The sequence below is a fragment of the Oncorhynchus kisutch genome, linkage group LG27 (assembly GCF_002021735.2).
Source record: "Oncorhynchus kisutch isolate 150728-3 linkage group LG27, Okis_V2, whole genome shotgun sequence".
NCBI classification, from domain to species: Eukaryota; Metazoa; Chordata; class Actinopteri; order Salmoniformes; family Salmonidae; genus Oncorhynchus; species Oncorhynchus kisutch.
The window spans coordinates 28,763,673-28,777,915 of record NC_034200.2 but is presented as its reverse complement, the minus strand read 5'-3'; the positions used below and the strand labels follow the sequence as shown (position 1 = coordinate 28,777,915).

The window sequence follows — 14,243 nt, the reverse complement described above, 5'->3', positions numbered from 1 at the left end:
AACAGGGCTGGTAGATTAGCTCTTCATTGCTCCTAACAGGGCTGGTAGATTAGCTCTTCATTGCTCCTAACAGGGCTGGTAGATTAGCTCTTCATTGCTCCTAACAGGGCTGGTAGATTAGCTCTTCATTGCTCCTAACAGGGCTGGTAGATTAGCTCTTCATTGCTCCTAACAGGGCTGGTAGATTAGCTCTTCATTGCTCCTAACAGGGCTGGTAGATTAGCTCTTCATTGCTCCTAACAGGGCTGGTAGATTAGCTCTTCATTGCTCCTAACAGGGCTGGTAGATTAGCTCTTCATTGCTCCTAACAGGGCTGGTAGATTAGCTCTTCATTGCTCCTAACAGGGCTGCCAGATTAGCTCTTCATTGCTCCTAACAGGGCTGCCAGATTAGCTCTTCATTGCTCCTAACAGGGCTGGTAGATTAGCTCTTCATTGCTCCTAACAGGGCTGGTAGATTAGCTCTTCATTGCTCCTAACAGGGTTGGTAGGTTAGCTCTTCATTGCTCCTAACAGGGCTGGTAGATTAGCTCTTCATTGCTCCTATCAGGGCTGGTAGGTTAGCTCTTCATTGCTCCTAACAGGGCTGGTAGATTAGCTCTTCATTGCTCCTAACAGGGCTGGTAGATTAGCTCTTCATTGCTCCTAACAGGGCTGGTAGATTAGCTCTTCATTGCTCCTAACAGGGCTGCCAGATTAGCTCTTCATTGCTCCTAACAGGGCTGGTAGATTAGCTCTTCATTGCTCCTAACAGGGCTGGTAGATTAGCTCTTCAATGCTCCTAACAGGGCTGGTAGATTAGGTCTTCATTGCTCCTAACAGGGCTGGTAGATTAGCTCTTAATTGCTCCTAACAGGGCTGGTAGGTTAGCTCTTCATTGCTCCTAACAGGGCTGGTAGGTTAGCTCTTCATTGCTCCTAACAGGGCTGGTAGATTAGCTCTTTATTGCTCCTAACAGGGCTGGTAGGTTAGCTCTTCATTGCTCCTAACAGGGCTGCCAGATTAGCTCTTCATTGCTCCTAACAGGGCTGGTAGATTAGCTCTCCATTGCTCCTAACAGGGCTGGTAGATTAGCTCTTCATTGCTCCTAACAGGGCTGGTAGATTAGCTCTTCATTGCTCCTAACAGGGCTGGTAGATTAGCTCTTCATTGCTCCTAACAGGGCTGGTAGATTAGCTCTTCATTGCTCCTAACAGGGCTGGTAGATTAGCTCTTCATTGCTCCTAACAGGGCTGGTAGGTTAGCTCATCATTGCTCCTAACAGGGCTGGTAGGTTATCTCTTCATTGCTCCTAACAGGGCTGGTAGATTAGCTCGTCATTGCTCCTAACAGGGCTGGTAGGTTAGCTCTTCATTGCTCCTAACAGGGCTGGTAGGTTAGCTCTTCATTGCTCCTAACAGGGCTGGTAGATTTGCTCTTCATTGCTCCTAACAGGGCTGGTAGGTTAGCTCTTCATTGCTCCTAACAGGGCTGGTAGGTTAGCTCTGCATTGCTCCTAACAGGGCTGGTAGATTAGCTCTTCATTGCTCCTAACAGGGCTGGTAGGTTAGCTCTTCATTGCTCCTAACAGGGCTGGTAGATTAGCTCTTCATTGCTCCTAACAGGGATGGTAGGTTAGCTCTTCATTGCTCCTAACAGGGCTGGTAGGTTAGCTCTTCATTGCTCCTAACAGGGCTGGTAGATTAGCTCTTCATTACTCCTAACAGGGCTGGTAGGTTAGCTCTTCATTGCTCCTAACAGGGCTGGTAGGTTAGCTCTTCATTGCTCTAACCGTATGAATATTATCCAAATGCATCAGAATCTCTCATGGCTTCACGTTAAAGTCTTTTAGTCTTCAGATTTTCTTTAGGAATGTTATATTTTAAAAAAACAAATTTAAAACAGTATTTTTCAGTCCAATTAGTACATACTAGCAACACGCATAACCACCAAAACAGACAGGCAAATTCAGGGCAGCTAGAACAACTCAAGCCAAGGACAAATCGCCTAAAAGCTATAGTTTCATATAGAGCCAAAGCTGAATGGAACTTTTTACCAATCCATATTTGTCAGGCAATAAGTAAATCCACCTTCAAGAAAAAAATTTAAGAACATCTAATGTGATAGACCATATGACTGGACAGGAAATAGAAAGAACATCTAATGTGATAGACCATTTGACTGGACAGGAAATAGAAAGAACATCTAATGTGATAGACCATATGACTGGACAGGAAATAGAAAGAACATCTAATGTGATAGACCATATGACTGGACAGGAAATAGAAAGAACATTAATGTGATAGACCATAAGACTGGACAGGAAATAGAAAGAACATCTAATGTGATAGACCATTAAAAACTGTTTATGCTTTGTCATTATGGGGTATTTTGTGTAGATTGATGAGGGGAAAAAAACATTTTCATCAATTTCAGAGTAAGGCTGTAGCGTAACAACAAAATGTGGAAAAAGTCAACGGGTCTGAATACTTTTCGAATGCACTGTATAGCGCTTCTTAAACTTGCATTCAATGAGAATGACAGATCTATAACACTAATTTCTATGTGAATGTGGTCCCCTAAAAAGTGACATATTGCAGCTTTAAGTATGCTTCTGTCTTATTTAACCATACCAAAGGTAACAACATATCATACTTATATGAGTGTCCTGTTTTAACATTTACTATGTTACATCTAGTCTATGAGACCAGGCTGCAGCGGTTTAATTAGAAGGCCACCCATTCAATCTCTCTATACTGTCCAGCTAGACTTGGATGTGGTGTAGCCTGCTGTCCACAAAGAGGCACATGGTTTGATGCAGGCTTAACGCCGAACAGATGATGTGGTTCCATCATAGGGAACTAGTAACTGAAAGTGCAAGGAAGAGGATAAGCAGAATATCAGGGGCATGTCTCTCTCTCTCTGTCCATAGCAAGTCTGTTTCACTATGTTATATGGCCATATATTCTGTTGAACATCAAGTTCACAATGTACAGAATATTGTGACGGGTTCATTATGGCATGACTTGCAGAATCTGAAGAGAAACAAATCATGTGTTTAGAGTGGACACGAGCACATCCATGGCTGGCCAAAGGCAATTACAAAAACCGAGCTAATCAGTCCATCCTAATCAATATAAATCTAACCTTCCTTCTCAGTGTGGCTGGATTTCTGTGAACTTTGTATCAACGTGCTTTGTGCGGTTATACTGCTCTCTAGTGGCAAACTCAGATCTGTACGTCCGTCACAGTTTATTTGAATGGCTCCTATATATATCCTGTTAAGGGTTTGTACAATTTCTGATAGGCCTAATGCAAACGGCCCCAAAGTGTGTGCTGGATGGGTATTTGTCGAGAGTAGGCCTAATGGAATTAGGCCTACGTAATTGATTCGTGGTGTTTTTTCAAGTGTCATCGTGCGCAGTTATGTGCAAGCCAAGCATAGACACAAATGTTCACACTCTGCATATGAAAATATTGCTGACTTGTGCACATAAATATAGATGGACGTATTTGCAAATAGCTATTTGAGAAAAGGCTGGTAAAATTGCAAGTGCAACAGTCTCAAGGGCACAGGATGAGGACGAGAGGGATTTTGGAGCGTCTGGCTGCATAGTGACGTCACCGGCCCTGCGCGTAATCCTCTCGCGCTGAAAGGATGCTGAAATTGCCACCTTATTCTATCGTCTGGTCCAACATAATATAGTAAAACAAATCACCGAAGAAGAATGCTGAACGAGGACGGAGCCTATTAGATCAGATTTACATTTTTTAAATTCCGCAATGGAATCAGAATTCCTTGAATTCTGAAAAGGAACTCAGACGTGATGAGAGCTATGTGACTGGGGATCATTCCTGAGGAAAGAATGCGCCATGGACAAGAATAGCCTATATGCAGTTAAAAACCGATGCAGTTTTATTTTTGTGGGTTGCGTTTGAATAAAATGATGTTATTTCTCTTTCCAGAATAGACAACCTGTGCACGGTTGGTATTTAACAGCATTTGTACATTATTTTATACAGCCTAGCATTGTTACCTTTCAACAAAACACGGGTTACATTTGTACTCCTGTAGGTAATTGGTGTATTTATTTTCTTTGGGTTTTTCTGTGTATTAGGGCGTTGCAGAATTGTGCAATATTTGCATTCGATATCGAATTAGTGGGGTTGTAGGCTATGGTGGTTGTTGTTGTTGTTTGGCCTAGATGATCCCCCTTCCCATCTCTGAATGAATGATTGGGGAATAACGGCCTTTACTTGGTCTTTTTATGGGGTTATTGTAATCATCATATTATGGTGGTTAACAATTTTGCTTATGTTGCATTACAGGTGCGCAAGGACATCAAATGTGCTGCCGCTTTTCACCGTTAGGCGTTTTCATTGTTGTACAACCTCCAAAATCAGAGCAAGGACTAAAATGCAAGGCCTTGCCTGACCAATTTGATTCTCTTATAATGGCTGCCGTTGATTATCTCGTATGCGTATTGGTCCTTTCATTATGGATAGTCTAGGCTGAATTAACTATTTTTCAGGAGCAAAACATTATCCTAATTCGAATTGGAGACGGAGTTTTCAGGAATAGACAATGGGATTCTTATTGACCGTTTGATCGCCCGAATTGTCTGTAACACCTTATATGGAAAATAGGTTATAGGGAATATTATGGATAGGCTTGCCTATCGAGACCGACGACGCCTTTTTCTCTCTGTCCATGATTTAGACTCAGGCTCCTCGTGTTCACGGCGGACCTTGATTTAAAGTCATTCAATTAAGGCACGCGGTGAATGCCAAGAGCCGAGCCCATACAGCACCAAATGGACGCGGATAATCCATTATTTTGCGCGATGTTGTTTTGTTGTTGTTGTATTTTATAGCATTGCATCTGTAGCCAAATTAATGTAGTTTGGGTCATCATAATAAATATAATTGCCCATGGAGATTTCACTCTGGTTCGTTGTCGTTGCAGAGAGACGTACGATTTGTGATTTCACGCCAACGTTATTTGGTGTGGCACAGAGGAGCTGTCCACGACGCGTGGTGCCGAATTTGACCAGCAGCGGAATGAGCGGCCATAGTGTCGTCATCATGGTGTTAGCAAGTCTCCCTTTGGCTGCTTAGAGCGACTCTGGGTGGATGTTTACATCAAAACCAAACAAACTCAACTCTTTTGTAATTGAAAGGCAAGAGTAATCTCAAATGCTGTCCTACATTGTGCATGGTGTGTTAGGCCCACTGTTTTTTGAGAATCACAGTTGTTTAACCTCATGCCTAATAAATATTTATTGAAAAAAAGTTGTGTTGCGGTATTTAAGATCTCTCTCTCTCTCTCTCTCTATCTCTCTCTCTCACAAATATACAGTGCCTTCGGAAAGTATTCAGACCCCTTGACTTTTTCCACATTTTGTTACATTACAGGCTTATTCTAAAATATATATTTTTAATCTACACACAATACCCCATAATGACAATGGGAAAATAGATTTTTTTACATTTTTGGAAATGTAAAAAAAAAACAGATGCCTTATTGACATAAGTATTCAGACCCTTTGCTATGAGACCTTTGCTTCAGACCCTTTGCTATGAGACTCGAAATTGAGCTTAGGTGCTTCCTGTTTCCATTGATCGTCCTTGAGATGTTTCTACAACTTGATTGGAGTCCACCTATGGTAAATTAAATTGATTGGACATGATTTGGAAAGTCACACACCTGTCTGTGTAAGGTCCCACAAATTACAGTGCATGTAAGAGCAAAAACAAAACCATGAGGTCTAAATAATTGTCCGTAGAGCTCAGAGACAAGATTATGTCTAGGCACACGTCTTGGGAAGGGTACCAAAACATTTCTGCAGCATTGAAGGTCCCAAAGAACACAGTGGCCTCCATCATTCTTAAATAGAAGAAGTTTGGAACCACCAAGACTCTTCCTACAGCTGGCTGCCTGCCAAACTGAGCAATCGGGGGAGAAGGGCCTTCGTCGGGGAGGGGACCAAGAACCTGATAGTCACTTTGACAGAGCTCTAGAGTTCGTCTGTGGAGATGGGGGAACCTTCCAGAAGGACAACCATCTCTGCAGTACTCCATCAATCGGGCCTTTATGGTAGAGTGGCCAGACAGAAGGCACTCCTCAGTAAGGGAAACAAGATTCTCTGGTCTGATGAAACCAAGACTGAACTCTTTGGCCTGAATGCCAAGCGTCACTTCTGGAGGAAACCTGACACCATCGCAACAGTGAAGCATGGGGGTGGCAGCACCATGCTGTGGGGATGTTTTCAGCGGCAGGGACTGAAAAACATTGAATCGAGGCAAAGATGAACGGAGCAAAGTACAGAGAGATCCTTGATGAAAACCTGCTCCAGAGTGCTCAGGACATCAGATTGGGGCGAAGGTTCCACCTTACAACAGGATAATGACCTTAACCACACAACCAAGACAGCACAGGAGTGGCTTCGGGACATGTCTCTGAATGTTTTTGAGTGGCCCAGCCAGATCCCGGACTTGAACCCGATTGAACATCTCTGGAGAGACCCGAAAATAGCTGTGCAGCAACGTTCCCCATCCAACCTGACAGAGCTTGAGATAATCTGAAGAGAAGAATGGAAGAAACTCCCCAAATACAGGTGTGCCAAGCTTGTAGCATCATACCCAAGAAGACTCAAGGCTGTAATTGCTGCCAAAGGTGCTTCAACAAAGTACTGACTGAGTAAAGGGTCTGAATACTTATTTAAATGTGATATTTCAGTTTTGTATTTTTTATATATTAGCAACAATTTCTAAAGTCCTGTTTTTGCTTTCTTTGTTATTATTGTGTGTAGATTGATGAGAAAACAACAACAATTTAATACATTTTAGAATAAGGCTGAAAGCTATCAAAATGTTTAAAAAAGTAAAGGGGTCTGAATACTTTCCAAAGGCACTGTATTCACAGACACACATGCACGCACGCACGCACGCACGCACATGCGCACGCACACACACACACACACACACACATTGAAGGCAGGCAGGCAGGTAGCCTAGCGGTTAGAGCGTTGGGCCAGTAAACAAAAGGTTGGCAGTTCGAATCCAGAGATGTCAAGGTGAAAAATCTGTTGATGTGCCCTTGCGCAAGACACTTAACTCTAATTGCTCCAGAGTTGCTGTTGACAACTGCAGAAAAACACATTTCAATTCAACATAAGTGTAATACATGTGTGAAATAGGATTAGTAAGCACCCACATTATTACATGCAGCACCATTGCTAAACAGTTATATAACAGTACCAGTTTTACACAACAGGAGTGGAGCTGACTTCTGCAGCATATTCACTCATTTTCATGGCCAACAGGATATATACCTTGAGTCAATGCATGTTAGAATCACCTTTGGCAGCGATTACAGATGAGAGTCTCTCTGGAGAAGTCCCTAAGAGCTATGCACACCTGGATTGTACAAATATTTGCGTATTATAATTTTTTGAATTCTTCAAGCTCTGTCAAGTTAGTTGTTGATCATAGCTAGAATGTCATTTTCAAGTCAGGAATATTCAATGTCATCTTGGTAAGCAACTCCAGTGTATATTTAATTTTTTGAATTCTTCAAGCTCTGTCAAGTTAGTTGTTGATCATAGCTAGAAAGTCATTTTCAAGTCAGGAATATTCAATGTCATCTTGGTAAGCAACTCCAGTGTATATTCACATCAAGGGGTGTGAATTGTGTTTTAGGTTGTTGTCCTGCTGAAAGATACATTTGTCTCCCAGTGTCTGTTGGAAAGCAGACTGAACCAGGTTTTCCTCTGGGATTTTGCCTGTTTTCCGTTCGGTTTCCTTTGAAGTCACCATTGGCCTCATGGTGAAATCCCTGATCGGTTTCCTTACTCTCCGGCAACTGGGTATATTGATACACCATCCAAAGTGTAATTAATTACTTCACCATGCTAAAAGGGATGTTCAATGTCTACTTTTTATTTTATTTTTACCCATCTACCAATAGGTGCCTTTCATGCGATGCATTGGAAAACCCCCATGGTCTTTGTGGTGGAATATGTGTTTGAAATTCAATGCTTGACTGAGGGACTTTACAGATACTTGTATGTGTGGGGTGCAGAGATGAGGCAGTCATTCAAAAATCATGTTAAACACTATTATTTCACACAGTCTATGCACCATATTATGTGACTAGTTAAGCAAATGTTTATTCCTGAACGTATTTATGCTTGCCATAACAAACAGGTTGAATTCGTATTGACTCAAGATATTTCACCTTGTAAAAATGTCTAAAAACCTAATTCCACTTTGACATTATGGGGTTTTGAGTTTCGGCCAGTGACACAAAATCCCAATTCAAACCATTTTAAATTCAGACTGTAACACAACAAAATGTGGAAAAAGTCAAGGGGTGTGAATACTTTCTGAAGGCACTGTAGCTTCGTGAGATCTTGTCACTCTTTCATATAGGGTAAGCATGCAAACCAACCTCTTAGGGAGTCAGTACTAGATGTCCTATTGATAACAGCACTTTGAATCCTTACAAGGAAATCTAAAAAGTATGATTTAAGAGAATTACAGAGAATGACGCTGCCCGCACCGTACTTGTCTTTTTCTCGTCATTCTGACATGTAGTAATCTTCTTTGCTTGCAGCCAGAGCCGAGCCCAGGGAGACAGGCATCATTTCCCATTAACATCTACTTTCAATACATGATACAACCAGTGCCATATACTTCAATGATACGTTATTTCATCCCATTATTCACTTTCATTCAAACACCAGACCTTGTTGTAATAAACTATATAACCAAGTCACCATGACGGTAGCTGCCTGTACCTATGGGCACCGTTTGGAGAAATTATGCTCTAGGCCTTTATCTGATATTCACACTTGAGGGCGCTGTTGTCACAAGAAAAACTTGACGTTCCTGTTTTGTGTTCAGGTCACTTATATAAAGAGTTATTTGGAAATTTCAATGGTAAATATGACAAATTAAAGAGCCTCTCAAAAAGCCTGCTGGTTTCGTCTGCATGTTTTAACCAAGCCCTCTCTGTGTTCATTGTCATGCCAAAGAAGTATCTAAATGGGTTGACAAATAAGAATTACAGTCTAATTCATGTTGTTCAGGCTGAAACAGTAAAGACTGGAGATTACTGCAGTCAATGAAACAATGTAGCATGGAGTATGACCTGGGGTTGAATTTAGATTTTGTATGTGCTGGAAGATGGAAAACAGGCCTGACCCGGTGTTAGTGTAAGATATAAGCAAACCTTCTCAGGACACTGGCCCACACCCAGGGGTTAATAAAGGTCCAATGCAGCTGTTTTCATCTCAATATCAAATCATTTCTGGGTAACAATTAAGTACCTTGCTGTGATTGTTTCAATTAAAATAGTCAAAAAGAAACAAAAATAGCTTCTTAGCAAAGAGCAATTTCTCAAGCAAGAATTTTGCTAGGATTGTCTGGGAGTGGTTTGAGTGGTGAAAACTGAAAACTAGCTGTTATTGGCAAAGAGGTTTGGAACACTCTTTCTTATTTTTCTACTAACTAATTTACCACCTGGCGATGTCACCAGGCAGGCCAAAACCCTATCCCACCAAAACAGGCTGAAAATACAGGTGGTCTTTTTAAACAGCTCTTACACTAAAAGGGAATTATCATCATTTTCACAATTTTACAGTATTATTCCAACCTCATGGTGTGGAAATACATATAAAACACAATACAATTAACTGCACTTTCAACATAGGGCTGCAAAGATTATTTTATGAATGATTTGTTTCTCAAAATCGATTTGCGGGCCAGAAAAAGGGCAGTTATTTGAAATGATAAACTGGGTGGTACGAGCCCTGAATGCTGATTGGCTGAAAGCTGTGGTATATCAGACCGTATTCCACGGGTATGACAAAACATTTATTTTTACTGCTCTACGTTGGTAACCAGTTCATAATAGCAATAAGGCACCTCTGGGGTTTGTGGTATATTGCCAATATACCATGGCTAAGGGCTGTATCCAGGCACTCCGAGTTGTGTCGTGAATAAGAATAGCCCGTAGCCATAGTATATTGGCCATATACCACACCCCCTCGGGCCTTGTTACTTAAATACATAGGTCCATTATCATTTCTACCAGTGGAGGCTGGTAAGAGAAGCTATAGGAGGACGGGCTTGTTGTAAAAACTGGAATGGAATAAATGGAACAGTATCAAACACACAAAAGATATGGAAATCACATTTGACTCCGTTCTAATAATTCCATTCCAGCCATTACAATGAGCCCATCCTCCTATAGCTCCTCCCACCAGCCTCTGCTGATTTATACATACTTTATATCTAGTTTAAGACATTCAAGTGTAGCCTGGAGTGTGTTTCTTTAAGCCAAAATATAAAAACAAATCCGTGTCCACACCCCAAACAATTCTTCACAGTAGTTCCTCTCACAGAAATAAGCTTACACAGCAACAACACTGCACATACTACACATGACCTTCAGGTACAAAATGCTCTGACCTGAACATATCTGAGGAGTGATTTTATACCATTTAATTGTTCCCCAATAATTACGGTCCCCTGGGAACAGAGACTGAGTTTAGTTCATTAGGATCTACATTAGCACCTGCACATACAGCAGCTACTCTTCCTGGGGTCCACATAAAACGTACAAACACATGACAAAGTACAGAACAGTTATAGACAAGGACATTATTATTATTTTTTTTATATGTGTACAGTACCAGTCAAAAGTTTGGACACACCTACTCATTAAAGGGTTTTCATTATTTTTACTATTTTCTACATTGTAGAATAATAGTGAAGACACAACTATGAAATAACACATATGGAATCATGTAGTAACCAAAAAAGTGTTAAACAAATCTAAATATATATTTTATTTGAGATTCTTCAAAATAGCCACCCTTTGCTTTGTTGACAGCTTTGCACACTCTTGGCATTCTCTAAACCAGCTTCACCTGGAATGTTTTTCCAAAGGTGTTGAAACAGTTCCCACATATGCTGAGCACTTGTTGGCTGCTTTTCTTTCACTCTGCGGTCCAACTCATCACAAACCATCTCAATTGGGTGGAGGCCAGGTCATCTGATTCAGCACGCCATCACTCTCCTTCTTGGTCAAATAGCCCTTACATAGCCTGAAGGTTTGTTGGGTCGTTGTCCTGTTGAAAAGCAAATGATAGTCCCACTAAGCACAAACCAGATGGGATAGTGTATTGCTGCAGAATGCTGTGGTAGCCATGCTGGTTAAGCGTGCCTTGAATTCTAAATAAATCACAGACAGTGTCACCAGCAAAGCACCCCCACACCGTCACACCTCCTCCATTCTTCACGGTGGGATCTATACATGCGGAGATCATCCATTCACTTACTCTGCATCTCACAAAGACATGGTGGTTGGAACTAAAAATCTCAAATTTGGACTCATCAGACCAAAGGACAGATTTCCAATAGTCTTCCATTGCTTGTGTTTCTTGGCCCAAGAAAGTCTCTTCTTAATATTGGTGTTCTTTAGTAGTGGTTCCTTTGCAGCATTTTGACCATGAAGGCCTGATTCACACAGTCTCCTCTGAACAGTTGATGTTGAGATGTGTCTGTTACTTGAACTCTGTGAAGCATTTATTTGGGCTGCAATTTCTGAGGCTGGTAACTCGAATGAACTTATCCTCTGCAGCAGAGGTAACTCTGGGTTTTCCTTCCCTGTGGCGGTCCTCATGAGAGCTAGTTTCATCATAGTGCTTGATGGTTTTTGCGATTGCACTTGAAGAATCTTGAAATCTTTTGGATTGACTGAGCTTCAAATCTTAAAGTAATGATGGCCTGTCATTTCTCTTTGCTTATTTTAGCTGTTCTTGCCATAATATGGACTTAGCCCTATTTGGTAAAAGACCATCTTTTGTATACCACCCCTACCTTGTCACAACACAACTGATTGACTCAAATGCATTAAGAAGGAAAGAAATTCCACAAATTAACTTTTAACAAGGCACACCTGTTAATTGAAATGCATTCCAGGTGACTACCTCATGAAGCTGGTTGAGAGAATGCTAAGAGTGAGCAAAGCTGTCATCAAGGCAATGGGTGACTACTTTGAAGAATCTCAAATATAGAATATATTTAGATTTGTTTAACACTTTTTTGGTTACTACATGATTCCATATGTGTTATTTCATAGTTGTGATGTCTTCACTATTATTGTACAAAGTAGAAAATAGCAAAAAGTAAAGAAAACCCTTTGAATGAGTAGGTGTGTCCAAACATTTGACTGGTACTGTATAGAAAAAAAAAGAAAAAAAAGGTATATATAAATTAAACATTAAACAAATTATAATAAAATAAATAAATAAGAGTTATATATTGGAAAGACATCAAAAGACAACAAAAATACAATTTACACACTATTCATACATATGAATATTCTTGTATACAGTTAAATTAAATTTTTAGAAAGAGGAGGAGGCACATCTATTTATTTGAAGTTAAACCTGCCTGAGCAACCTCTTTTGGCAGAGGTTGTTCTTAACTGACTTGCCTAGTTAAATAAAGGTTACATTTAAAAATATATATATTTAACAAAATTCCATGATGACTTGACTCTATACTTAACTGAGCGACACATTACATTTCCTTTTTTTTCAGTAGCTCAAATAGTAGAACATCTGAGGTGCCCGTAGGCCTCCTCGGCTCTTGTGAGCTCCTGCCCAAATCAAGTACTTGAGCAAAGCCTTCTCTGTACCTTATTAGCACAGGTGGTAGTGCATTTGCCCTGTGCAGGATTTTTGGTTCAAGTCCTACTCTGACTCTTTCCCCTCAATCACTACATTGGTCCTTATTTTAACATGGCCATCTAGTGACTACATCACATAACGATTTGTGCATTTTTATGTTGGTTGCAAAACCAATGAATAGTCTAAGCTCTGTTCACCTTGGTGCCAGACCTTCTTGGGGCCAATCAAGCTCTGACTCATAGTCTGTTGATAAATATACACTGCTCTAGGAGACGCTGATGTCCACAACGCAAATGTATGATAGGTCTAACCTTCTGGCAAGGGTTTGGACTTTAGTTTGTGAAACCAGTGGTTTAGAGTAGAAATTGTGGTGAAGGCACATGCTCTTGCCGTTTTCCAAATGAAGGGGGCGGTGAGAATTTAAAATCCACTTGCTGTTGTGTTTTCTATGAAGAGTGACGCCACATCCACGTCACTTTCTGCCCAACGATGGCGACTCAACGACCTCACAGCACAAGAGGCTAGGGGCTGTTACCTCAGAAAAAATGTAGTCCAAGTAATAATCAAAGGCGAAAAAACATGTTATTATAGTGACAACGTAGCTAGTTAAGATAAAGGCGGAGAGGAGCATTTTCTTGAAGTAATGTTTCGTGGCTGTCACTCACGTTCTCCGACCATAATGTGAGACGGAGAAAAGGGGATCTTCGACCGAGCAGCACAGTCATAATCTGGATGACAAACATTGCTTAGTGGTGATTCTCTATCAAACCGGACTCGCTGGTTTTATTTTAGCTGGCTGGCTAGCTGTATGATATCCTCCATCGCAAAGAAAGTCATCTGACAGCAAGTATTTCAACGTCGAAACCCCAGAGGGGAACCACTGAGGAAGGATGAAATTCACGGAGCACCTTTCGGCGCACATCACCCCTGAATGGAGAAAACAATACATCCAGTATGAGGTAAACGGCTAGCTCGCGTTAGCTAGCTAACTGCCAAGAGAGGGATACTCTTGATAGAGCTCCGTTTTTATAACACACACAGCTAGTAATCATTACTAAGTCATGTCAGTTTATCTGGCTAGCCAGATAAAGCAGCTAGCGAGTATAACAAATAACGTAGCATGAACTCCTAATGTTAGCGGTTAGCCGACAGTCTGCTAATATTGCTGGGGGGGGTTGCATCTAATGGGGTTTGCAGTGTGTGACAGTGAATGAACAGTTTTTTTGAGACATTGAATGTCAAGCATTTGAGCTATTTAGCGTATTTTACAAGTATTGCTTGACCTAATGTAACTCAGCGAGCCATACTAGACGTTACATTAGATGTATGGTTCATAATTCTTATTCTCTACCTTATTTTGCCAACATTACCTAGATAGAAAACTCTCTTGCAATTCAATTCTACAATTCCAACCAAATAGCTAGCTTGTTTAGTAGCGTTATAACGTTACAGTACCTGTAATACAGTGCACACTATTACACTGATCCCCTAACATTCTTCAGCACGGATCAACTACAAAACCCAATGCCCCTGTTTGATGGAGATGATTGAATATACCTGC

The 14,243-nt window shown here is 40.9% G+C and overlaps 1 protein-coding gene across 1 annotated transcript in view; it reads left to right on the top strand.

The window, feature by feature from the left end:
* The first annotated feature begins 13,148 nt into the window (after window positions 1-13,148).
* The window catches only part of LOC109872138 (xenotropic and polytropic retrovirus receptor 1 homolog), a 41,146-nt gene continuing 40,051 nt past the window's right edge, over window positions 13,149-14,243 (top strand). The window contains exon 1 of the mRNA XM_020463252.2: window positions 13,149-13,641. Coding sequence (XP_020318841.1) covers window positions 13,573-13,641 — 69 coding nt within the window. The 5' untranslated portion in view covers window positions 13,149-13,572. The remainder of the gene's footprint in view (window positions 13,642-14,243) is intronic.